At 51.2% G+C, this 27497-nt stretch overlaps 1 protein-coding gene across 2 annotated transcripts in view; it reads right to left on the reverse strand.

The window, feature by feature from the left end:
• Positions 1-2020: 2020 nt before the first annotated feature.
• Positions 2021-27497, reverse strand: part of EFL1 (elongation factor like GTPase 1) — a 122608-nt gene continuing 97131 nt past the window's right edge. For both annotated transcript variants that reach the window (XM_045448577.1, XM_045448578.1), the window contains 4 exons: positions 26539-26686; positions 17391-18373; positions 9740-9924; positions 2021-2315 (listed from right to left, as the gene is read on the reverse strand). In XM_045448577.1, coding sequence (XP_045304533.1) covers positions 2127-2315; positions 9740-9924; positions 17391-18373; positions 26539-26686 — 1505 coding nt within the window. In that variant the 3' untranslated portion in view covers positions 2021-2126. The remainder of the gene's footprint in view (positions 2316-9739; positions 9925-17390; positions 18374-26538; positions 26687-27497) is intronic.

The raw sequence follows: 27497 nt of genomic DNA on the forward strand, positions 1-27497 counted from the left end.
GAGAGAAGGGGTATTCCCTACCCAGGGCCCTACTCTCCGTGCCAGGTGCACAGGCTGGCCTAATTTCTGAAATCAATTATTTTCTAAACTTACCAGCCAGAAACGGAGCCATTATATATTTCTGAAACTTGGACACCATCACTGTTAGTAGCTTTGCCTACTGGGCTGGAGACACAGAATATAAATACAGATATAAAGATGCCCCAAGTCCTTCCCTCTGCCTTGGTGAGGACCCAGCTCCTGTCGACGGTCCTAACACAGATCAGGCAATAATCCTTGGGAACTTTCTGTGATGCGCCTGGAACAGGGCTTACTAAGACATGTTAACTGGATGAGAAACGGGACCCCGGGCTGTGAACTTAGCTACTACCTGGCACGCACACACTTGCACGTACTGTTGTATACACGTGTGTGTGTGCGTGTGCGTGTGCGTGTGCGTGTGTGTGTGTGTGTGTCCTAGGGATCACAACAGGACTTGGGTAGCTCCCCTCACGTCTATGGACACTGACCCAAGCAGCTCGTCCCTCTGCCCCTCTCCCCGCCCCAGCCCCTGGCCCGCCCGTGCTCCAGGGTCATGGGGAAAAGGCATTACAGCCATGTTGTCCGGTGCCCGTCCCCAGAGCAGGACGGCTGTCCCCAGACATCAATGCCAAGTCCTCCAGGAGTGAGGGTCCTGGGTTGGTGGCCCTCCGCTGCCCGAGGCCTGCCGGTAACTGACTACAGACACCCCGCCTGCGTGAGAACAGGAACACTCCCGCTGCCAGTGAGGCTGGGCTTTGGGCACGGCCCCGGGGCACGAGCAAGCAAAGACACGGTCTCAGTACCCACACCTGTCGCACAGGGACGTGGTTCCTGGGGCGGGGGGGGGGCACCACGGCGCGCACGTGGGGTAGACGACTCACACGGAGGGCTGGCCGCACCCCCCGGCCGGCTTCTCCGGGGTCACTTGACCACTCGTGACCGTCTCCCTCAACGTGGGGACAGTGCCGTGTCACCTCCCCCGTGCCGGCGCGTCTGGGGGGCCCCACGGGACGGCGGAGAGAGCTCCAAGTCTGGGGCTGCGCCTCCTTGCGAAATGAGCGAGTGCCGGGAAGGAGCAGAGTCCCAGAGTACTTCTTACGGCACGTGTAGGCGCTCGGAAGGGTGCTGTATACGAAGGCTGCCAATCGACGCGCCAGCTTTTCCTCCCTATCAAAGTTTTCAAGATAAACCGATGCCCGGAATAACTCTCCTGAGTTAACTCAAGTATCTGTACCTGGTAAGCTTAAACTGACGGTGACTTATGTAGCCACACTCTCGCCAAAGTCGGGGTCAGTTAGAGTCGACCAGCTAGACCGTGGCTCGAACGAACAGAGATAATATTTCCATAACTAGCATGAGGACCTCGTTTATTGACCTAGTGTATGGGAAGAAAGCCCATTGAAAGCCTCTCAAAAACAAAGTCTGATCTGATCGTCGTACGTGTTTTGAAAGAGAATGCTTCCTTTAAGTGGCTATAAAAATTATTAGTGCAGCCTCAAAAATTACAAACTCTATTTTTGGCCGAATCGCATTGGCTCCTTCCAGGAGATCTCCCCGAAGGGCGCAACCGAGGAGGTTTAAGAGTGTTGGCAATAAAGGAAATAATCTCGTCACGTCAGCTAACGTCCCTGAAGATTGACAGGAAACCGCCGAGGAAGTTACAGAAGTTATTCTCCTAAAGAACAGGCCCACGGCCTAACTCTCACCAACACCTATCTGAACACGAGCGATGTGATTTACGAGGGAGTGCCAGAGCAGGTTTGAGGCCAGCGCCAATCGGACGGGACGGCGTGGCCGCACAGACCAGCAGGGCGAGGGTCAGCTACGACCGGGTCGGACTGCAAGTGGCCTCTCGAGGACGCGGCCTGACTTGGGAATCAGTTAGGACCACGCCGGGGCGAGCTCCCCCGGGCGCGGGACGCCGGGAACTTCTCGCCTCGCACCAGAACGGGCCAACAAAACCGCCTGGGAAACACGTTCTCTCGCACCTCTTTAGAACACTTCTAAGCATCAACTTTATTGACAGTGAGCTCAGAGAGGACTTCCCGGCATCTGGCCGGGGGTGACGCCTCCGTTCGAAAGACGAGGCCCTGGCGGGGGCGGGGCTACTTGTTTTTGCTGAGGGTTCTCTGCTTCTCCGCGTGCGCCACCACCTTCTCCTCCACGTAAAGACCCTTCCGCTTACGCACGGCGTCCATGTACTTCCGGGCCTGGTTCTCAGAATCCGCCTTCTCCCCGAAGTGTAAGTACTCCTCCTCGGTGGTTGGTACCCAGAAGGGGTCGCTGGGGATGACCTGGCGAGGGAAGGGGACAGAACGTGCCAGGTCAGGCAAGCATACTTGGATTTCAAACGGCCTTGCCGGACTCCTGGCGTGAGGCCGAAGAACCAAAGTTAAGCCACGCACAGCCAGTTGCTGGGAAGGGCAAGGAACAGCCGTGGGGGGTCACAGGACGCGTGAACAGAGGGAAGCAGCTTCAACAAACCCGTAAGGTGCACGACGTCACCCCGAGGAGCAAGGGCGACTCTTAACTTTGAATAACGTGACGGAAAAGCTCCCCCTCTCGCTCGGATGCATCTGGGTACCAGCGGGGTCTTTTCATCCGCTTTGCCTCCGTCCCCAGCAAAGACCAACGCCCGTAAGCCCACTTCTGGTCACCCGAGCTTTTGCTCCCAAACTCCGTGGTGTGACCGGTGAGCCGGGCCGCTTGGCCATGTTCTGTCGGGACGAGCGGCAGTCAGCACTGCCCTCCCTCTTTGGTCTGGGCCCCCGCCTGCTGGCGCCCTCACGGTGAGGGGGACACGTCCAGGGGAGCCTCCTCCTGACGGGAGGGAGAGGGCGGAGCCTGGGCCCCGGGGAGGGGGCGGCGGGGGGCGGGGCTGGTCTGTAAGTAGTGACGTGGGGGTGCCCAGCCCCTCTGGGATGAGCAGCTGCCGGGTCACGAGGCCCACAGCGACGGCGACACTGGACACAGACTTCCCTGAGGTCCAGGACAGAGGGGGCGGACAGTTTCCTGCAGGCAGAGAAGGTTCCACGAGCCACACACTCGTGGCCTGTCTCTCCCTCCTCGCCAAGGGTTCCCCCAGGATGTGACAGGTAAGTGTGAGAAGAGAGAGGACCGGGGGACAAGGGTCTTCTTCCCCTCTCCACTAGAAGTGCACAGTCCGCCCCGTCCCTCCGCGTCACTTACGGAAGCCGCCCTGACCCGGCCCTGCGGCAGGAGCCCCACGGCCTGGCTGGTCTCATTCTGGAACGTGGCGGCAGGGGCTCCGTACCCTCCACGGTCAAGACCACACTCTCCAAGGTCAGCCTGACGGGTAACGAAGGTGAGAGTCTGGCCTTCACACACCTTATCCGGTTTGTCGTTTTCTCTCATTTCTCAATTCGGGAAAGAAAGGGGTGGTATTTACTAAGTGGCCTCAAATCCTAACGCTTTTCAATTTAAAACCTAGAAATGGCGGAAAAGGAAGTAGATGCTCTTCAGCACCAGAAATGGAAGGGTCTGGTCTGTGAACCGGGAGGGGGAGGGAGGGGAGCCCACAGGAGCAAATGGGGGTAAAACCCCTGTCCGCGTCCCACAGGGTGCCAGGCCAGGTCCGCTGCCCGCTCAGGACAGGCCCCAGCCACACAGCCCAGGCCCTCTCTCTGGAGCTGGAAGAACCACGTGTGCCCTGGGCCCTGGCTACCACTGGGGGACAGAGGGCGGGACGGATCGTACTGGGCCCGTGTCCGCGGTCCTGCGCCATCCGCCCTGGTGAAGGCGCCGAGCTGAGCAGCTGCGGAGCTGTGGCGCTCGGGAGGGACAGGTGACTCGGAGATGCCCCAGGGTGACGCGGGGGAGAAGACCCGACTGAAGACGGCTTCGCACAGGGCACGACAGGAACCCCCACCCCAATCAACAGTAACCAGACTCAACAGAGGGAGCATTCGTAACCAAGTAAGAGAGGTGACGGAGTGACCGACAGTTACAGAGTTCACTTAAAAATTCTCCAATACCGACTTCAGCCAGGTCATGATCTCGCGGTCCGTGAGTTCGAGCCCCGCGTCGGGCTCTGGGCTGATGGCTCAGAGCCTGGAGCCTGTTTCCGATTCTGTGTCTCCCTCTCTCTCTGCCCCTCCCCCGTTCATGCTCTCTCTCTGTCCCAAAAATAAATAAACGTTGAAAAAAAAAATTTAAAAAAAAAAAAAAAAAAAAAAAATTCTCCAAGAAATGAGGGGCGTGTGGGGCACTGCATCCATAAAACATGAGGCAGCAGTAAAAAAGTAAGAGCTAGAAATCCTAGAAATAAATTCAGACAGAAGGATGAAAAAGAAAGAACCTCGGCAGGCAGGTTAAATAGCGAACCGCTGAGAAGACCCCGTAAATTAACAGACTCGACGTCCAGGATAAAGAACTCCTACAACCCAGCAGAAAAGACGAGCAGCCCAATGGAAAGACGGGCGGAGGACTCGAAGGGATCTTTCTCCAAAGAAGATGTGCGAATGGCCAGCAGGCCACGAAGAGACGTCGGTCATTAGTCACGAGGGAGACGCACATCAAAACCACGATGAGGCTCCACCTCGCGCACGAGGGCGACTTCTACCAAACATGGAAAAAAGTGTCTGGTGAGGAGCCGGTGCCCCACGCCGGCCCCGGTGGCGCTTCCTGGTGAAGACCCCCTTCTCCCTCGCACCACGCGGCCACAGAAGCCCTCTCCTTGGGGAGACAGCCGGGAAGCGGAACGTCCCCCGGGCAGTCGTCCACAGACCGTCTACGCTGCGGGAGACTAGTTTTAAGCTGGTTACTGGCGTCCTCCCCTCACATCACATAAGCCCGTCACAGCATATAAAGAAGCTACATGTTCTCAGCGGGTCTGGGGAGTAGCGGTGAAGAAACTGTTAATGCTGTTTACAAACTGACGCGTTTTTATAAATGTTTGTTTTTGAGAAAGAGAGAGAGAGACAGAGAGACAGAGTGTTAGTGGGGGAGGGGCAGAGAGAGAGGGAGACACAGGATCGGAAGCAGGATCCAGGCTCCGAGCTGTCAGCACAGAGCCCGACGCGGGGCTCGAACCCACGAACCGTGAGATCACAACCTGAGCCCAAGTCGGACGCTTAACCGACTGGGCCCCCCAGGCGCCCCTAAAGGGACGCGTTTTATAAAGAGCAGTACGTGAACTATGCTAGTTGAGAGACACCAGACTCAGACCGGTCCTTGTTTCAAAACCGTTAAGACCAGGAGTTTCGAAAGGTCCCATTCTGTGTGGCCCTCCGCACAGACTCCAGGGTAGACTCGAAGCCTACCTTCTGCACTCACCTCCGTCCTGGGGTCCTCTGGAGTCCCGCTCCAGACCGCCCCTCGCCGGGGGGCTCGGGTGCCCACACCGGGCCGTGCGCTAAGGAACGGCACCCTCGAGGCCACAGGGCAGAGCTCGCATCAGTTTGGAAGAAAAGGTGCTATTTTCTAACTGGTTCACCCAGAATTCATCTGCCCACAGCGAGAATGTTCTTTTGCAACCCCACAGCCTGGAGGGGACGGCATTTTCTAGCTCACGGGAAGGAAGGCTCCCAAGTGCCAGCTGCTGTCCTGGGCATTAAAAACAAAAACAAAGAGAGGAAGAGGAGGAGGAAAGGGGACAACAGCCCAGAAGGGAAGCGCGTGGGGAGCCCCGTCTCAGGTCTGTGCCTAGCTCTCGCTAGGACCGTGGCTGGCGGGTGGGAGACACCGCGTCCGGAATAAACTTCTTCAGCGCTACTGTGCTCCGAGCCGCGGCCTCCTCACCCCGGGTGAACTCCAGCCCGCCCCCCGCGTAGTCTCGGCATCGAGCAGCCAGGCTTGAGGTTGTGCTGACATGCGTGTAGAACTCCACTGGGTGGGAATATTTTTCTCTCTGTGCCTGTTATTAGCCCCTCTTCTTCCCTTTTCACAGAAGGGGTAAAACACAGAAATTATGAGATTGCTGACTTCAAAGGTTTCCTCATGGAAAATGCCTGTAATTTTATTTTCTCTATTTTTTGAAGCACTTTCTCTCAAAAGCTCTTGATTGTAAATTATATGGTGTGATAGAACACAAATGGAAGAAAGTGGCTTGGAGCGAGAAGCCAGAGCTCAACAACTGTGTTATTTCTAAACCCAACTGGGGGGAGAACGAAGACAGCCAAAAACGATCACATCAATGACATTTAATTATAACGTCGTTTTCAAGACTTTCACAGATTTGAAGCTGTCGGGAGTGGGGACTAGGACAGGTGGCAGGGGGCCGGCAGACGGAGGTGCAAAACTGGAGCGGGCTCTTCTCGACTGCGCTCGTCTCTAAATTTACCAAGAGACTGACTTTTAATAACCAACTAAGACAGAAACTAGTATTTAAAAACAAAACAAAACGAAACAAAACAACTACTATTAAGTACGTAAGATTTCTGGCCTTTCTTTTGTGAGTGAGAGAAAAAGCAGATGGAAAAGTCATCGTGGTTTTCACAGTAACAAAACTTGCCTGTTTGGTAAGAACCTGCTGTTGCTAAGCATCTCTTCTCCTGTCTCCTTTGCTAACAGGTATTTCAGGCTCGGGATGAGGGGAGGCACACTCTTTCTGTAAAGAGCCAGAGTGCAGGCCACACCGTCTCTGGCCAGGACCTTCAGAAAACACGTCTGACAGTGGGTACGACCGTGTTCCGGGAAACTCCGTTCACCGTTCATCTGCTGACTCCTGATTAGTCAGGCTCCATTTCCCAGCCTCCTGGTTAGGTGGGTGCTGTGACGTGTGGCCGCGCGACTGGCTGTGGGCACTGGGACATTCACGTCCCTGCAGGGAGGGCACGCGCCCTCCTCTTCCCATTCTCCCACTCCCTGCTCTTCCCGCCTGGGATGCGGACGTGTGGTGCGAGGGAGAGCAGCCACTCTGGACCCTCAGCAGAAGCCACGCGCCGACAAAGGAGTTGGAGCAGCCTGGGCCCCCGCCCCCGCCTTCCGCCAGCCCAGCATGAGCCCCCACCGCCCCTGCCACCCCCACCAGTGAGCCTCCACCGCCCCACCAGTGAGCCCCTGCAAGCGAGCCCCCGCACCCCCCCCCCCACCAGGGAGTCCCCTCCGCCCAGGCCCCCGCCCCACAAGAAGACAATCTACTCTGAGAAGGTTTTCACAGAACAGTCTTACCTGCTTACTTGCCAATTAGGAAACAATGAAAACTTTGTAGAGTTTTAAAAATGTGCTTTATAAAACTACTTTCAGGGATAAGGCTGACTGTGAAATGATCACTTATTTTTAGCAAACAGGATATGTGAATTCAGAAACCCAGTTCCTCCAATCATGATGCCCCTACAACAGCTCTGAATCCCTGCTTTGGATCTGTCCGCACACGGGACCCCCCGGGATCACGAACTTGCACTCTCTCTGTTCCCGTCAAACATGCCAGAACCCGGCCTTGTCACTGGTGGGATCAAGGCCACCTTCCTGAGACGGACACCTTGTCATCGGCAAGATGTTCGGACGGGTGAGCTCCAAGTTCTGGGGAGGTTCTCGGAACGGCAGCACCGATGAAGACAGTGCTTTGCCCTCTCGAGGTCACTGCTCTAAGTGGGATAAACCCCCCTTCGGTTCTAAATGTCAGCTGCACTGCCCTGTAATCACGCCTGGTCCCTAAAACACATGGGGGAAGACTCTGGAGACCGTTCCAGTAAGATCATCCCTAATAGACTCACTACAGACATAGTTCTTCAGAAGCTGCTTGGACAAATCCGTTCTTTGTATCCCTCACTGGTGTTTATTCCTCTGTAATAATCGAGTGCCAAAAACCAAAGCTGAAAAGGTCCAAGTTTGGGTAAGTGGGAAATTACTACCCACTTAAGTTCAGAAATTAACAAATAAATGTTTTGGGGGGCGCCTGGGTGGCTCAGTCGGTTAAATGTCCAACTTCGGCTCAGGTCATGATCTCACGGTCCGTGAGTTCGAGCCCCGCGTCGGGCTCTGTGCTGACCGCTCAGAGCCTGGAGCCCGTTTCAGATTCTGTGTCTCCCTCTCTCTGACCTTCCCCCGTTCATGCTCTGTCTCTGTCTCAAAAATATATAAACGTTTAAAAAAAAAATTAAAAAAAAAAATAAATGTTTTGGATCTCCTGTTTTCTACATAGTGAAACACGGAATGATACCTATTTTGATATAAACCGATAAAACCACCAAAACTTCATTTAGTTTCTAGACAAAGAGACAAAATGAAGAAAATTTCATAGTAAATCCCTGTTAAGATGAAGACTGTACTGATTAAAAAAAAAAAAAAGAAAAAGAGACTACACCAGAACATTAACTGTGGTTCTTTTGAGCATTACGGATGTGCGTTTTTTTTTTTTAGAAAAGTAGACACAACTGCCAGTTCTGGACAGCCACTTCCCTGGTGTCCGTTTAGGTGACAGGAACCGCCCAATTAAAACTAGATTTGCCGTCAAAGTCCGGCTTTCTGAAGTGCTGATTTCCTTGACTACAAAATTCACTTTAAAAAGGAAGTTCTCCCTCACTTACCACATTCCCCTTTATTACCCGCACTTCAACGGTTTCTTTAAATCCTGCTCTGGAGAAAGGGGCCCGTCTGGCTACAGAGAGTGAGAAAAGGGACGACCTGGCCCCGGATGTAAACAGTCGTGATTCGGCAGGGCTAGAGGAGAGAGCCCCGAGCGCGTCCACACCACCGGGAGCCTCCCGCGGTCGGGCACCAGGCTGCACGGTCAGCACGCCATCCCAGGGGCGGGACGCACTCGGGGGCCCCCCCGGCTTGCCCAAGCATGCGGCAGAGGGGGTCTCTGCAACCCGAACCTGTGGCAGCACAGCCAGCGCTGGTCCCACTAGGCACGGGCCTCCCGGGAGAGGGAGCCATGGGCCGTGCTTTCTGTTCCCTGCAAAGTGACAACCAACGCTCGTTTCCTACAACAGCCCTTCTTCTCACATCCCGTAGCTTAAAAACCCTCCTCCTGACCCGAGACGGGTCTGGAAGGTGACCAGACTTTTCCGCTCTCCTTCGCCCGCCTGTCCCGCGGCGCCCGCCTCCTCAGTGCCCGGCTAGCTCTCCTTCCAGGACCTGCTCAGGGAGGCTGGTCTGACCTCCCTACTCTGTGTTAGTACCCTCCCCGCCCAACCCCAAAAGTGAAAAAACGATGTCTTCACCATCTTTTCCTCTCCCCCAGCAATTGCGGACCCACGTTTGCAGTTTTAAGTGTGGGTAAGGTTTGCTCTTTGCCCACCTTTACCGACACCGACAGTGAGGGGCTGTGATGGACCCTTTCACCCCACAGCGCACGCAAGTCGCGGAAACCCGCAGAGTCCGTGGTGGGGACTGACGGCCACAGAACGCACAGGAGCTTAGAGCTGCTCCTTGCCAACACGACCGTTCCCCTCTAAACGCCCGAAGTATTTCCCCCCTGGAAGAAAAGTTCCTGAGAGCTTCACTTTCAACACGTCTGTGATTTTTCCCTTAAAATTCTAACCGCTATCTTCAGAGGGAAACACAGGATCGAACGTTCTGCGTCTTAACTTTTGCATCAAACAAAAGTGAAGAGTGAGTGTGTGTATGTGTGCGTCACAGGCCCCACGTAACCTCAGGACCCTTCCATCTGGAGGAGAACAGCCCCGTGCCTTCTCCCAGGCAAGGGACTGAGCGGAGGCCCCACGGAGGCCCAGCGGTGGCTGCCACCCTCGGGGTCATCTGCAGGGAGCACGCCAGCGCCCGAGGAGGCGGGACGGGGCTGGGCTGTTACCTCCCAGTGGCTGAACACCAGCTGCGGGCTGGCCAGGCCGCTCGTCCTCTTCCTGATCTCGTCAGCAAAGCCAAAGCTCTCGGCGACGGGCAGCACCGCCTTGATGATGAACATGTCCGTCCCTTCTTTCATTTCTTCTTGAAGCACTCGACCTTCTCTCTTGGACAAGACCGCGTAGACCCGACCTGCGAAACCAACACGGCTCTTAAATTCACTGACCGGTGACACGTCCCGAGCCACACAGACACGCGACCGCTCACGCTCCCTGTAACAGTCCACCCGTGAGAAACGGTGCTCCCGAGGATTCTGGTTTACACAAGCATGAAAACTTTTTTCTTAAGTGTTTAAAAGTAACGCGACAAAAAAAAAATCGGAGACGAAAGGCGAAACCACCCCAAACCGCACTGCCCGAAGGGCAGACCCCTCACACAGCCTGAGAAGCGGGCGGCTTTGAAAAGGACCTTTTGATTCAACATCCCCCATGACGGTCAGTCTCCGGGTGTGAAACCCAAGGAGACGAGCGTGCCTGGGCTTTGTACACACTGAAATACTCGTAATTATGAGACATTATTGATTTGATGAGGAAAGCATGAAGCTATTTGGGCCCAGTAAGCAAGGAACAGACACAGTAACATTTTTATATTAGAAATGAAAACAACACGCAGAGATGTCTGGTCACGTTTTTAAAAACTGGTTAACACGTAAGTGGCATAAGTATTTCTTTTCCCCTGGAAACCGTGTGTGGCATCTTTCCCGTCTGATGACAAGGTCTACCCAGATCACAAGAATGCCCGCACATTCTCTTGGCTAACTACATTTTCGCAGTCAGGCCCGATGCCGCCTCCCACTCGGGAGGGAGAGGTCTCCCCACTACAGTGGCCGGCTTCTGGAAGGGTCCCTCCGGTGCTCCTAGAATCCTTTTAGCCATGAGGGGGTCCAACTCTGCTAAGAACAGACAACTGAAAACCACACACGGTTGTGAGGAACCTGTGGGGCCGGCAGGCACGTCCCCTGAGGCCTCCGCTCACCTGCCACTTGGAAAAAGGAGTCTCGGCTGCCTGGCTGGCCGAGGAGAAGAGCGCAGGAAAGACGGCCCGTCTCCTCCAGGTGTAAGCCCCCACCATGGAGGCCTGCAGCCCCTCCCTTCCTGTGTGGGTCAGGCCAGGGGCCTCCGACCAGGTACTGCAATGGAGACCGAACGTCATTCATCGTGTAATTCTCGGCCATTCGGTTTTAATTCCACTAAAACGAAATCCCCAAACTGAGGCCTAGGGATGGATCACCGAGCAAAGGAAATCCGCTAAAAAGAGACCCTTCCAAACGCACTTGGCTTTCACAACAGCTGTGTCCGATGCTTGGATGCATTCAGAGACCCTCCAAACTGGCCACTGTTCCAGCGGGGAAATTATGGTAGCCACATCCAGGAGGACCCGTGACCCTGCGGCCTCTGAGCACATGGCCTCCCCTCCACCGGGGCACCTGCTCCACTATTGGGTCAGTCACCTGTCCTCGCACTCGACAAAAAGTCACGGTGCACCTGCTGCGCGAAGGCACCAAGACACAAGCATCCACTGGGGAAAAGATGGCAACAAAAAGTCTAATCGATGCGAAGTTTGGATCAGGGCGGGACTTGGACTGCCAGATAAACAGATAAATGTCTGGACCCAAATTCAAGGCCCTTCGTGACCCGGCAGCAACCCCTCACTTCAAGCTCTGGGGCCCGCAGATCCCACAGCTGCAGACCCTCCACTGAGACCGGAGACCCCACGGCACACGGGGCGGACCCTCCACGGGGACCGCAGACTCCATGGCATGCGGGGCGGACCCTCTGCCCTAAGCCGGGGCAGGGCACTCGCTGCCACGGCACACGCTGTGGGCACAGTTCTCCAACCTAGAAGGCATCTCGGCCAACTCCACGGAGTTAGAGCCCATCTGGAACCACCTGGTCCGAGTCTCCTGTGGTACCCTAAGATCAAAACGGTCTCTTCGCCATGTGGGCTCCATTGAACCTAATCTCTTTCGTGGCACTCCATGTTCCCGTCTGTATATTTTCTTCTCTGATGGGCAGCAAGGTTGGTCTGGAGACTCTACGATCCTTAGAGCTGGGAGCTCGGCAATTAAAGGTATGTTTTGTTTCGTTTTTCCAAAATTGAGGAAAGGGAGCAGCTGTTCACAGCAATGTTTTCTCTTACGGTAAACAAACAGGAAACAATGCGGATTTCCAATCTGGGGATGATGGGAAGTAAATTATAGCATAACAAGTTGATAGGATATTATGCATAGATTAAAATGAAAATTGTGCATACTAAGTGGCCAAATGGAAGCCTGCTTTTAAAAGAAGTAATAAATGCAAAAAGCAAAACATTCAACTGCTTCCACCATAAGGTTACAGCTATGCGAAACATACTATTACAGACAAAGACTGTAAAAGACTGGAAAATGACAGGTTGATTTTCAAGGAGGAAGATTCTTCTTTTATGTTGTGGTTTCTGTTATCGTTGGTGGCCCTTGCGGTGTAACTTCAATTAAAACACACAAAGAAATTGGTGGGCACTTCTTATAAACCAGGTCACGCTAACCTCTCTTCCTTTTGTTACAGAGCGACCAGACTGCTAAATCAGGCACGTGTGGTTGACAGGATACAGATGGGCTTTGACCAAACGTGGGCTACAGTGTACTGTGGACAGAGTGGGGGAGGCGGGCCGGCCGCTCTTGTGCAGATGAATCCAGCCACGAGTTTACAGGAAACGCACGTCAACAAGTTATGCCCACCCTGGCAAGATGTCCCGAGGCGGGCGTCCGTGTTCTGACTGCGGCTGCGTGTCCTCACGACGGTCACCAGCAACGTAAGGGTCCGGAAGGCATCATGACCAGATCCAAAGTTGACAGGGGGCCGGAAGGCTAATAAATACTTTGGCAGCATCAGGGTGACCGGGTGAGGATCCAAATGTAACAAGACACAGGTCCGTGTGGGTTAACTCAAAGTGTTACTACCGTTGGCTTCAACCACCCAACCAGCCAGCGTTGGCATGGTAATGCGGAACAGGAGTGCCCATAAAACCGAGTCGGAGCGGGTTCCCTCCAAGCTCCGTGGCAGTCTGCAGTGCCGTGGTACAAAGAAGGCCAATTTCACACTCAGCTGCTCAACTCAAAATTATTCCACCCATCAAAGCCCATTTCAAAGAACTATCACTTTAGAAAAGTCTACCCTGTTTCGAATTCTGCTAATCCCAATTTCTCATAAAATTTCGCTGGAAGACCACATTTATTCACTAAATTCAGCCGTGCTGTTTCATATAATGAGGCTTTGTCACCTAACGCCTCTCTCCGAGCAGGGATCGTGCTTTGACATGGTGTAGGCACGTACACACGTCAGTATGTTTTGTTGAAGTGAATTAGGAAAGGCTGATGAAATGGAAAAGGGACCCCAAGTCTGGAACAGAGGAGGCTTTTAAAAGCAAACAGTGGCACTTACTAAGACTGTCCCTGACACCTCAAGGCACGTATGTTCTCGCAACATGAGCGTGTACCCTACAGGTGAAAACAGAAGGCGGAAACTCCAACACCAGCAGGAACGTGTGATGTCGCCGCCAGATAAAAACAGTGAGGAGCCAAGAATGAAAGAAGCTAACAGGTCAGAAGAAGAAATATGAACGTGACAAAAACACAAACCAATTCTAACGTCCGCTAAGTGAAGAGCACTTTTCATGGGTGAAAAATGAGAACAGAACCGGGCCTTTGGGAAAGTAGAGTTTGTAAGTGAAGAGGCCCATTTCCCCCGATGAAGGGATATAGGACAGGCCTCTGTCCTTCCACAGGACGCCCTACTCTGACCACCTGTAGACGATGTCTTGCTTTAACACCTTGTGTAGAAAGAACTCAGTTTTTAAGAGAGACTAAGAACATTCATTTTGCTTAATAAGAAAGACCTGAACTTGTCTTTCAAGTTGTGCTAATTCTTAGAGAATTAAAGCATCCGTCAACAAAGTCTGGGAGATGTCTGAGTATCTGGGCAGGAAGCAAAGGCCTTAGGGTCACCAAGGTCTCCTTGTTTCTTGTTCCAGATGAAGGCGGTGATTTAGAAAGAAAAAGAAAAGCGCAGAAAGCGAGCAGGAGGCTATACTGACCTTGGGTACAAGAAAGTGGCTATCGTTACCAAAGGACCCCTTGAAGCAACCCAAAATGGGCTTAAGAGAAGACCCTCAACTCTGAGCAGCAGGGCCTCCAACTGACTCTGGAGGAAATGACTCCAGACCGAATCGAAACACGGGGTCTCTGTAAGGTGGCAGCCAGCTGGTTGGGGATAAATGTATCACACCAGCCAGAGCGCCTGGGACAGAGAGCCCGGGACTAAGCAGTCCACGCAAAGGGCGCCGCCTCGGAGGGGCCAGAAGGACCTACAGCACAGCGGACAGTGACCTGGAGGCGGCCAAAGACTAACTCTGCTCCTGAGAGAGAAGGGGGGCAAGTAACCCTGCGGATGATCAAGGTACGTCTCCTCCTACCAAGTGCCGGGACGCAGTCTGACGGCCAGGTGGACAGGGCCAGGAGGAAGACAGGCCTGGGGCTGCCTGGTCACGTGCAGGGTTCTGTGAACTCCTAATGGAAACGGGAAAGCGGGCACAGAGCATGGGCTCGACAGGGAAGACGTGACGGTCTGCCTGGAATTTCGATGAATGCCAACACGGATTCTGGCTTCAGGTGTTAGGTGGGAAAATCTGCCTGGTCAGAAAGCAACGGACAGATGCCACTCCAAACAGATAATGTAGGAGAGACGGCAACCTGGGGAGGAACTGTGCATTCCTATTATCACCCCAGGAGTCCGGAAGGCGGAGGGATAGGCACAGATGTGCATGGACCCTACACTTCCAGGTGGATCATTTCAAATGCATGAAGGAGGAGAAGGAAAACAAGTTTTGGGATAACAAGTCCTAAGATAAAATTCCTTGCAGGAGTAATGAGAGAGAAATACCAACCATGAATGATCCCAATGACAGAAAAAGGAGGAGAGATCCTCCCCACCCCAAAATACAACAGTGGCTCCAAAATAAATGTGTCGGGTCAAGGCGGGCAGGTTGCTGCGCCCTCCTGGCCTATTGTAGGAAGGCGTGCACGACGGACGAAGGAGGGCTGTTAAAACCAGAGCCAGCTGAGCCCGCCAAATAAAAGGGCCAACGAACGACACCAAGCGTGGTCTGCTGTGTTAGTTTCGAAATAAGGCTGAGACGTGCCCACAGCGTGGAGAAATGAGTGTGGCGTCAACAGAGAAGCGCCGGAAAGCAGGGCGTCCTGGTATCCACGTCTCCTGCATTCTCTTCGCTGGGGAGAACAGGGGACAAACGGGCCGGGCGAACAATCACAGCAGAGAGCGCACCGGGGCCCAGGACCCCCGGGAATCTGACGAGCAGGCAGCTGGCCTTCTTGAATGGGTTCCGTCTCCGGGGCCAGGGTCACATCTCACAGCCCTGAAGAACTTGTCTTTTTTGAGAAATTATCGATGACGGGAGGTGTGCTGAAGTACAGGCGAAAGGTAAGGAACAAATGAACTTCTGGGGGGATAAACACACTGATTCTATAAACTGCAGACTAGGAAGCCACATGCCAATTCCCCGCAGTGTTTTAAGAAAACATCACAGAGGTTTGTACATATTCCTGCGAGTAGGAGTTACTCGCGTCTGGAGACGCATGGACTTTCTGACACAAAACCTCACCAACCTCAGCTTGCTTCTATACGGTTGGCAAGGTGACCGTCGGGGGAACCTACAGACACGAAGGAGCCTCACTCCACCCACCCACTCAGTTCACCCCTTACTGAGTTTCAGTTCTCACGAGAGCAGACACGTGAAAACACAATCAGTGTGTTACGGCTGTGGTGCTGGCACTGCCCAGAATCCTCCCTGTACTGCTGGGTGTGTGAGAAGCCCGAGGAAAACTGCACTGTCCAGAGGCGTGCGGTGCTCACGGAAACACACGCGTTCGCGGGACTCCGTCATCTCTACGGTCTGGTCAATCGCCAAACTTTGGATCCTGCTTCCTGGGGAACGGGTGGAAGACGTGACTTATCTTGAAATGGGAACGAGGCTCACGCTGGCTTCCCAGGGGTTCATGACAGGGGGCGGTGGCTAAATCCCACTGAAAGATCGCTACCACGCCGGGGGCCGTGTGGCGCCCACGCCGGTTGGCATGAATGGCTGTTCTCTGGCGGGTGCAGAGCAAGTGAGGGGTGCCCCGAAGGACAGCCCCGGGAACCGTGAAAGGGCACCAAAAATCCCACCGTGAAAAATCAGCTGAAGGCTCCGGAGAGTTTTCTCAGGGACCTAGAGCAGAAAACTCACGTGCTCCTCGGGCGCATGAAGTGCTCGCGCGGGGGGCGCGTGGCAGTGCACGTGGCTGCAGACCAGCAGGCGACCTCAGAGGGAAGACGATGCTTCCTCAGGGGACAGGCAGTGGTTCATGGCAGGGCCGGGGTAACCAGAGCAGCCAGGTCTCCTGCACGGTTCCCCGATTCCAACTCCGCCTCCGCCTCTGCCTCCGCAAATCAAGAAAGCTCTTGGTGAAAACGAAGAATAACGTCCGGGAACGGTCTCAACTGCTGTTCCTCCACCAATGCACGGATCCCATGAGCTCGTAATGATACGCTGGCCCAAACGGGGCTGAGACACATCACGTGCTCCCTGTCACCCTGCAGACACCGTGCATGCGTGCGCAGCACACACGGGCTCCAGGCGGGTGGTCCTGCGGAGCCGACCCCCTGCAACTGTTCGACCCCGCTGCGTCCTGAAACGCTGCTTTGGATGCTTGGCCCGTCTCGTAGGAACCCTACTGTGGATGCAAGCCCAAATTTCTTTAGAGAAAAAATACCCTAATGAGTTAGATGCCTGTTTTTAGGAGCTGATCAGCAGAAGAACCTTACTAAAAAGAATGTAAACTAAGCAGACACAGACTCGAAGGGCCTCAGAGGGAACCTACAAGCTCCCCAGCGCCGTCCTGGCCCCTGAAGACGGTTCTAGGACCACCTCTCTCACGGGAGAGCTGCCGCAGGCCAGGCACCCCTCTAAAGCACAGACTTGTGTTCTCGGGTTAATCTTCACAGCCTCTGGTCGGTTATCTTCCTTTTTACAGGTGAACGAAGTCTCCGTGAAGTAATAGTCAAAAGTCAAAGCAGCTACTAAATGCCAGGGCCGTGTGTCTCCAGGGATCCCAGAGACGTTCCAGAGACAGAAAAATCGGGAGGAGGATCTGACGGAATGGTCAGTGGTGAACAAAGCCCCCGATGCTCTTCTCCCGAAAGGACCCGGCACTTCCAGATGGCCTTTTGCCTCAGGTGTGCACGAATGTCACCTCACTCTCTGATGGTTTCCAGAGAGACTCTGCCTACCTGGACCGACAGGGCCACTCACTCGGGAACACCGCTGCACGTCCAACCTTACGCCTGAGACCGTCGGGACAGGAAGGAGCCTGTCTGCTGCAAACGAAAAGATCTTTGGTAATCACGTTTCCTCCCCCACTGCCATTTCACTATTTAAGGCTTTCAGAGCCCTTAGTGCTTTAGTGACCCAGATGACGATGCAGCTTCTGCAAAAACAAAAATTAAGTGAGTTTGAGTTTTCTGACCACAGAGACCTCTCGGTCCTCACCCTCTTTTCCTTACCAAGAACGTCACCGGTGGCCATGATGTCACACGTGTACATGGCTGCCATCAGACGCTGAGGCTTCACCTGCAGGGCATAGCGACAAGCTTCTTTCATGGTGGCAATGAGCTGTCCGGAGAAGGGTCCGTAGCAGTCAGTGAGCGAAGACTCTCCTCTCTGGGATGTCTTCTGCTCCGAGGGCTCAGAGCCGCCATCTTGCGGCCCCCCGTTTTCACCTCTGCCGGGACAGGCTTCACCTTCCGCCCGTGCCTCCTGTACCGTGTCCCTTCGCTCTTGATTATGTTTGTCACTTGCCCCTTGTTCTTCAAATTTACTTAGGTCCCATTTTTCCAGAATGAAACAGACGCCCATGAGAGGCTCCTCACACATGGGGCCAGAGAGGGTGGCTAGCTGGAAACCACTCACGATGCTGTTGCCCAAATCTCGGTATCTACTGGCCTCTTTGGAGGCTTTGACGCCTGAGCCTGTCCATACTGAGTTCTGAAAGTCTTCGCTTCTATTTACGAGTATGTTGGGCCCGCATTTTCTTGGCCCAAATGACCAGATTTGGTCAACAACGTTCCTCCATTTTCTCCCTGTCAGGTGCTGCTCTAGTTTTCCTTTGAATTCACAAATTTTCTCTTGGGTCTTCTGGTGGATCGTCTGAGTATTTCTGCCCTCACTCAAAGAGGATGTCAACTGCTCCATAGAACGAATCAGATCACTATTTTCTTCCAGGACCCGTGTGACTTCTTCTGGAAGGGGCATGGCTCGAACACTGAGCACGGCGAGCTTGTTGGGGGTCGTTAGGGTGATGAGCCCATCGGAGTCAACTTGGATTCCTTCCGGGATTTTGCTCTGATCTTCTTTTGTTTGGTGGATAACTGCAACTTTTTGTTGTTTGCCTATCTCTTCATTGACCATGTCGACTTTTGGCGGTTTTGTAATTGTTTCCCTGAATGGAATAATCGGTTCAGACACGCTGATCTGAATCTTCGCAAACCTACAAATTCAAGAGAAATAACAAGGTTACAATAAAAATGGCATCAAAACTTCCACGCAGAACTGTGACACAATGAGCATTCTGAAGAAGCACAGAAACATGAAAATTATTTTACTAGGAAAGATCGGTCCTTTACATTCTATCAAAATTCAAACACCACTTTCATTTCGGATTGTAAGGACCACCTCCAACGGGAACAGACCTTCAGGGAGTTCTTTGCATACATTAGAATTTCACCGCTTTGTTCGCTCTCAAAACAAATCAACCATCTATTTAGATAATATGGTTTTGAGCGGAAAATAAATAGTTTCATAAGATTTGACATATGAATTCTTTACAATATGATTTGCCAATTTAAAAACCGGGAGAAGAAAAAAGCTCGATGAGTACAACTCTAAACAAGGAATCACAGAACTTAAGGACACCTCGTCAAATCCTGACAATGGATCTGGCTTTGATAAATGCTCACAGCCAGGCTGGCGTGACCCAGGAGTTTGTCTAGAGAGACACTTTGAACAAGAACTTTCTGCAGCGATGGAAATGTTCCGTATCTGCACTGTGATGACTGGACAGCTGAAATGTGGCTACTATAACCGGGGAAATGAAGTTTTCTTTTTATTTAAATTACATTTAAATAGCCACACGTAGCTACGGAGCATTCGATACGTGGCTGTGTGACTGAGGAACTGAAGTTTTAATTTCACTTAGCTTTAATTTTAAATGGCCACGTGTGGCCAGGGACGACTGTATTGGCCACAGAGTCTTGCACCCCCGTCCAGTACCAAGTTCAGAAAGCCCTTTTTCCACATGCTATCAAGTTTAGTTTCATGCCGCATTTTCTTCCAAATGAGTTATAAGTTCACAGTGGGCAGATTCTGGAAATTGGCGTGGATTGATTCGGAAAACTATGAAACCACCCAATCTTTCTTTATTTTGTGTCTACTTCATTCCCAGGTAACACTAAGGCTCTGGGCTGGTCTCTACCTGCCACTGGCAGTGTGGATGGATGTGTGCATAAATGCATGTGCAAGTATGTGTGTCTGTTCACACATACATGTCATACGAAATCTTGGGATCACGGACCAATGCTTTTCTCTGGGAAATGTTACGCAGTAAGGCAACTAAATACTAAGAGTTTCTGAAATGGTCGCATTTGATTCTAGATTTGTTTCTGGTTTCTGTAGAACATTCTGGGGATCTGGGGCAGGTATCTGGTTTATTTGATTTTATTCTTTTTGATTAAATTTTAAAACTCAATAGATGGATGGTTTTCTAAAAACAGTATGTTACCAAAATAGGTACAACCAAATCTAATTGATTTTAGAATAGGAAACCTGAATGGACCAGAATGTGTGGAGGAAAATAACAATGTGAAAAAAATTATTCCCGAGAAAGGTTTTGGTTTTGCCAGTGAGCATGTTCACTGTCAAGGATTAGCTCATTTCAATGCTCTTATCGTTACGGAAGATACGGGATGGATGTCATCCTGACATCGTACTGAAATATCTTTGTGAAATGTGTGATGGGGATTAAGAGTGCACCTGTCATGATGAGCGCACTGAGTAACAAATGTGATAGCTGAATCGCTATATGGTACACCTGAAACGAGCGTAACGTTGTGTGCTAACTACGCTGGAATTAAAACACAAAACTTAATAGAAAAAAGTACCACTTTATTCAAGATGCCGTGCCTACTCATAAAAACGATAGCTAAAGTCGCATCAACACGTATTTGGTGCTTCCTATGTAAACCAGGATGTGCTCTACACATTTTCACGTATTAAAGAAATGAAATAAAATATATTTTCCTCTTCGAACCCGACAAAGACAGCATACACAAACCCGCAGTTCAGGCTCACCTAAGAATTCAGATATAAGATCTGAAATAACAAGGGGGGAAAAAGGATGTATGTGCGCTGTTTCTTTTCACTAATCACTTATTCCATATGACACAGTGTGCTGTTTTACAGGTAGTTTATCTTTAGTAGGTATATTAGTATCCTCCTTGTCTAGAGGAGAAAACCAGGTAAGAAAGACGAAGTCACTCTCCCGAAGTCACAGAGCTAGTCGGTGGCGAAGCTAGGTCTGACCCCAGAACCCATGCTCTCCCCAGTTAATGCTGTAGTGACAAAGTAAACAGCATGTTAAAGGAATACTTCACCATAACACGAAGTAGCTTTTATCATAGGGCATAAAAATTTATTTGTATTAGGAGATCTGTTAAAATAATACAGCATATTGAAAACGTCAAATAGAGTAACCAATCTAAGGAACCATCTGTAAAAATGCTAAATTCGCATTCAATTAAATTAAATACCCATTCCTCACTTAAAAAAAAAAAAATGAAAGCATGTAGAAATCTCAGACACAGGACGATATTTTTAACATTATCATTATTTAGAGAAAATATGGTCTTATTCTTAGAACTGAACTGCGACAGCTACCGCAACTCTGACAGCAAACACATTTTTTTCCTCGTACTGTAACGTAGGAAGGGCTGGGAGTCTCATCAGGCCTTCGGTTTCCGGGGGTCCCAAGAAACCCCTTGCAGTAATCACCTCTGAGATTGCTGAGAACCACTCCGCGCCACAAAAGGGGGGTGCACTTCCTGTCCCACCTGCAGAACACCTCGGAGCCAAAGGCCCTCCAAATCCGGGCAACGCGGAGCCGGCCCCTGCCTCCACGGGAACACAGTAGGCTCTGACCGCCCGCAACTTCCTGCCGTCTCTGATCACCACCACCTGGAGATGTTGCCATCTCTGAGCTCCTGAGATCTGGTTGCTAAGAACCGTGACAGTTTCTCTGGCCTGGACACGACAGGGTGTCCCCTGTCTCCCGCTCCTGCACGTAATGTATTTCTGAAGATGTGTGTCCAAGTTGAAAAGGGAGCTCATGTATTAGAAGGCAGGTTCTGTCCTATGAGAGCTAAAAGACACTAGAGTTTTATGTATACTCCTAATGTAGGTACAATTGTAAAATTTTATAGTCCTATGGAACAGGTGACAAAACAATAATGTACAGATCTGTCAGTGACCACAAAGTAAACACCCACGGAAACTACCACTCAAGTCGAGAGACAGAACGTTAGGAGCCCAAGGACCCTCATGCCTTCCCCCAACCCCAAGAATAGAACCACTATCCTGGGTTTTACTCTAGTCCCTTCTTTAAAATTCTTACCGCCTGAACGTGTAACCCACATGTAACCCCTACCCGCTATAGTTTAGTCTGGCGCGCTTTTAATACTGTATATGTATATATAGACAGGATCAAATCTTTTTTTTTTCCAGTTGGGTTCTCTGGCTCAGTATTATGCTGTGACATATCCATCCATGTTCGAATAGCTTGTTCACTGAGGTTACTATACAGAATTTCACGGTAAGAAGGTATCATGATTTATTTGTCCACTGCACTGTTGGGAGTTGTCTCCAGTTTGGGGACTATTAAAACGTTTGTTGGGGCGCCTGAGTGGCTCAGTCGGTTGAGTGGCCGACTTCGGCTCAGGTCATGATCTCGCGGTCTGTGAGTTCGAGCCCTGCATCGGGCTCTGTGCTGACTGCTCGGAGCCTGGAGCCTGCTTCGGATTCTGTGTCTCCTTCTCTCTCTGACCCTCCCCCCGCTTGTGCTCTGTCTCTATCAAAAATAAATAAATGTAAAAAAAAAATTTTTTTTAAATGTTTGTTGCCACGAACGTTCATAATGCACACTTGCCAGGCTCAGACCAGAAGCCATAACAAGCACCCACCTCCTCCCTCCGAAGGTAATACCAAAGTGTATTCCGAAGTCATACCAACTCCCAGTGTCCCCAGTTACGGAGGGGGATTCCTACTGCCCATCTCTGGCACCATCTGATACGGCCACCTGCAAATTTCAACCCCTCTGGTGGGTATGCAGACGTATCCCACTTTGGTTTTAACTTCCTCCCAGTAATTAATAGGGAGCTGAATATCTTTCCATATGTTTCTTGGTCTTTAGACTTTGGGGATGTGAAGCACCTGTTCAAGCCTTTGTTCCACCGTCTAGGGGTTGCTGCCTCTCTCATCTACCGGAAGGAATTCTTTATATACTGGGGCTTTAAGTCCCGTGTTTACCGTGCATATTACAAACGTGTTCTCTAACCCTAGGGTTTGCCTTCTTACACTTCATCGTGTCTTCTGACCATCAAACTTTACTCTGTCATTTGTGTTTTTAACGTCTTATTTAAGAAGCTTTTCCCTATCCCGAGGTCTCGAAGATACTCGGTGTTACCTTCCAGGTACTTTATGACTTTGCCTTTTACACTTCAGCCCACAACAGACCCGGAATAGGTTTCTGAGTTCAGGATGAGGCAGAGGTTTTCCCAGACAGAGGTCCAAGCTGCCAGCACCGTCTGCGGAGAGGCGGGTGCCCCCACTGTCCCGCCCTGCCCCTTCCACGCTCACTGCCCTAGTCCTCCCGTCCGTCCGTCTATCCTTGTGTCAACGGCACAAAGTCAACTTCTGTAGTTTTCAAATAAGTTTCGATTTCCAGAGCAGTGAGAACTTCCACCTTGTCCTACTTGCGTAAAGCGTTTTGGTCCTTACTGGCCCTTCGCATTTCCACACAAATTTTAGAATCGACGCGTCAAGTTCTGCAAACACATGCAATGAACAGGGTTGTGACTGGGGCTGCTCTGAATGTGTGATCAGTTTGGGAAAAGCTGACATCATCATAATACAACTTTTTTAAGCCATAAAGATAGTAGACACCTTCTTTTGTGTGTTACAGTTTTTGCAGACAGCCTGGAATTTGAGTACATTTTACTCCTAGGCATTTGATATTTTTGTTACTGTAAATGGTAACCTTAAGATAATTTTCTTTTTCTGTTTATTAACAGTATATAGAAATGCAATCAATTCTGCATATTAATCCTGACTAGAGCAACCTTGCTGGGTTCACTTACTAATCCTAACACTTCCCAGCGTCTTCCGGATGACTGGCGCTCCGTCGTGGCGTGTGCAAACGGTAGTAGTGGCAGCTGTCCCTTTCCGAGTCCCGTATCCTTTATGTTTTGTTCTTCACAACGCTGCCCAAGACCGACAGTACAATCTGAAACAACCCTTGTTACAGGGGGTACCCTTGTTTCAGCTCTGACCCCCAAAGACAGTAAGTACACGTGTGCTCTAGTTACTCTGAGGATATTTTTCATCAGTTTTAAGCACATTCCTTCTATTCCTGGTTTGCTGAGAGCTCTGAGCATGTGTGAATGCTGAATTGTATTAAATGTTTTTCCTTTGTCCACTGAGATGATTTTTCTTCTGTTAATCTGGTAAATAAATACACATTGATTGATACTTTTAATGTTATTCCAACTCTGAATTCTTTTGATAGTTATGACTATCAGGCTTTCTACTTTTTTATGGGTCAGATTTTTCCAGGAATTTGCCCATTTCCTTTAAAATTTAGTGGGGGCCACCTGGGTGGCTCAGTCGGTCGAGCGTCCGACTCTTGGTTTCGGCTCGGGTCATCATCTCACGGTTCGTGAGATCGAGCCCTGCATCTGTCAGCACAGAGCCTGCCTGGGATTCTCTCTCTCCCTTTCTGCCTCTCCCCTGCTCACATCCCCTCTCTCAAAATAAATAGGTGAACAAACAAACAAAATTATTGGTATAAAACTGCTCATAATGTTCTTATGCTTCTTAGCCCAGGATGAGGGACCTAGCCCCCAATTCCCTGAGGTGCCCTGAACTCCGACATGCTGTTGGGGAGACATGAGGAGGCAATGGCCTCTGTCAACACCTGCTGAGGCAGCTCCCTCGGGGTCCCCATGTCACACGTGACATGAAATGCTGCCTGCCTGGGTCCCGATGCATCCATCTGTCTGTCATCCTCTCCTACCCCTGGTCTAGCAACTCCTCTGCTAACTAAGCACACAAGTGCAAGAGAAGACTCCTTCCACTTGGGCCCAGGTTTCCGCTCTGAGGAGTGACAGACGACAAGAAGCCGGAGCTCGACGGGATTTATCTGTCACACCAGGGCCACACACAAAGGGAGGGGAAGGTGTCATCACTTTCAGAAACTGGAATTTTTAGGAAAAGCAGATAAACACTTCAGAGTTTAGAAAGTATTGTATCAAAGCAGTATATATATTTTGAAAAGCAGATATGTTTTGGGTTTTGTTAGTCTCATTCAATGTAAGTGTAAATTGTTGTCAGGTATTTGGATGAGGATATTTTCTGAAAAGGTTTACGCAGAGTAGCTGCCAAAATAAACTGATTTATTAAAATATTTTAATGCTATGTTAAGGGCATATTTCTAAGAAACTAATTCTTTTATTATAAACTAGGTTTTCCTCCTGAGATTAAAAAGTACACATAATGAAAACCAGGAGGTAAAAATAAAAAGACTCAAAAAGAAACAAAAAAGTAATCATTAATTAGAATCAATTTTAGGTTTACGGGAAAACATTTGAAATATAACTCTAAGTGCCAAAAGACACTTTTTAAAAGAAGAGTTAATGGCCTGAGAAATGTAATGTTATTTAAAAACATTTTTTTTAATGTTTATTTGTATTTGAGAGAGAGAGAGAGAAGCAGAGAGAGGGAGACACAGAATCCGAAGCAGGCTCCAGGCTCTGAGCTGTCAGCACTGAGCCAGACGTGGGGCTTGAACCCACGGACCGGGGAGATCATGACCTGAGCCAAAGTCGGACGCTCAACCGACTGAGCCGCCCAGGCGCCCCATACGGTTATTTAACACGGATTTTAATTGGTAGCAGAGTATTACAAAAGAGAAAATAACTCAGTTCAAAGACCCCAAAAACTAACATGACATTTCAATGGTTTTTTAAAAAGCCTTCTTGAGGGGCGCCTGGGTGGCGCAGTCGGTTAAGCGTCCGACTTCAGCCAGGTCACGATCTCGCGGTCCATGAGTTCGAGCCCCGCGTCGGGCTCTGGGCTGATGGCTCAGAGCCTGGAGCCTGTTTCCGATTCTGTGTCTCCCTCTCTCTCTGCCCCTCCCCCGTTCATGCTCTGTCTCTCTCTGTCCCAAAAATAAATAAACGTTGAAAAAGCCTTCTTGAGAATTGTTATTTTAAAACATACCTTAAAATTTATCCAATTAGCATTATTCTCTAGCCAACGTTATGTTCTTCAGAAATTATAAGAAAATGGTAACAAACACTGAAGGGAGGAAAGGCGTGCCTTCCAGTTTTGTGCTAATTATGGCTACAATAACACTTAAGGGAGGAAAAAGCCACAACACCATTTTAAACTGAGAGACGAAGCTGAGAACGCGCCCCCTTTCCATCAGGAGCTTCCGCAAGGTCCCCGGGGATACCTGTTGTCGCCCTATTCTATCATCGGCAGTAGCAGAGGGACTGCGGTGGGGGCGGGAGTACTGCGGTGGGGGCAGGAGTACTGTGGTAAGGGAATGAGTACTGCGGCGGGGGGGGCGGGAGTACTGTGGTGATGCAATGAGTACCGCGGCCCGGCGCCGTACCGTCATAAGGATTAAACGAGACAAACCGTGCTGAGCGCAGAGGCTGGCAGTCACTCTCGGGGCGGGAACACCACCTCCAGGAGTTCACGTCGACCAAGCACCAGAGCCGCCCAAGCAGGTAGCAGCGGACACGGGCCGCGGCACACAGAGCAGGCCGGGGTGGAGCCCCGGCGCCCCGGAGGTCACCTGTGCGCGGGGAGCCAACGGTGCCTCTCCCCCCGCTGTATCTTCCTGACTGCTCCGCCAAACACACATTAGCTACGGAGCATTTACAGAAAGTGACCTGGGACGCGTGTTTTATGACGGCACCATCACCAGCGTGGAGACACGGCGGGATGCCCTGCCGGCGTCCCCCGCGGACGCTCCATCAACGAGGACAGAAGTCTGGCCCGTCCCAGCCGAAGCTCACAGCGCAGGACTAGGTTTTGGCTGCTGTGACGTGCTGCGTGTGTACACGCGTAAAGGAAAAGACCTACGTGTGAAGATACTTTATGACTCGAGCTTAAAAATGTAAAATTATTCAAGTGCAGAAGTGGAGGCTGTCAGTTATTAAAAATGAAATCTACGGTCCAGCGACACCAGAGCAGTTCATGTTTGAATTGAGGGCACTTCATTTTTGTCTGCGTTCAACTGGTTCGGGGCACACCGGCCCCCCCCCTCCCCCCACTGAGTTGGGGGCCGCGACCGCTCCACGACCGTCACCGCCTCACCTTTCTCTCAAGTCGTCCAGGCACCGCTGAAGGTGGACTTCTCCCGCTGTGACCAAAACGTGCTCCCCCGTTTCCTGAATTAAGATCTGGACACAGGGATCAGCCTGGTTTAGCAGCTTCATTCCCCGGACAAGCTGAGGCATCTCACCTAGGTGAACAGAACAAAACACTGATTCAATACGGACTAAGGACTCATCGAATCGCAAGGCGATGCCCGTGGCTACTGAAGGGAAAAGTACCCGTTTACTTTTCTTGCAGATAATGAGGCAAACAGCTCCCACAAGACACCTGTTACCGTCAGGACCCGCAAAGCTGAGCGATCCAAATCCTCGGCAAACACAAACGCCCACCACTGTGCGTGTGCATCCACCTACGTGCTATTACAAACGCACGTATTATACACCTACATATGCAACAGAACTCTTCCCCAGAGAAGAGTTACAATCACCAACAATGAAACACCTCACGTGGTGTTCAAGTCAAGAGACGATTACGGAGACACGCTCGACAGGACCCTGGGTTTTAGAACAGAGCTGCCCTCTGTGCCCAGCGAGCCGCGGGCGCCTTCTACACCCCCTTCCTGCCCGTGCCTCTGCCCCTGACAGCGTGTCCTGACCGCCCACCGGAGCCGCGGGCACGGACGGGATGCTGACGCCCGTCTTGGTCTAACCGCCTTTCCACCCCATCCCGTGTCGTCAGCGGCAACTGTCATTTGAGGCAGAGAAGTCTCCCGTCACTGCTTCGCTTCTCCGTTTGAAGGAGGGGCTCGGCAACCCCTCCATGCCCGGTTTTCAACAGGCCAGACCAACAAACCCACGGGAACTTTCTACCATCAGTGGTGTTTAGTATGTCTATTCCGTATCGGTTTACTTTTCCACGTCTACTTAGTTTTGAAATAAGACTTTTCTAGTGATAACACTTCATATTAGCTAACCACGTGCCAACAAGTACTTCACAGG

The sequence above is a fragment of the Leopardus geoffroyi genome, chromosome B3 (assembly GCF_018350155.1).
Source record: "Leopardus geoffroyi isolate Oge1 chromosome B3, O.geoffroyi_Oge1_pat1.0, whole genome shotgun sequence".
NCBI classification, from domain to species: Eukaryota; Metazoa; Chordata; class Mammalia; order Carnivora; family Felidae; genus Leopardus; species Leopardus geoffroyi.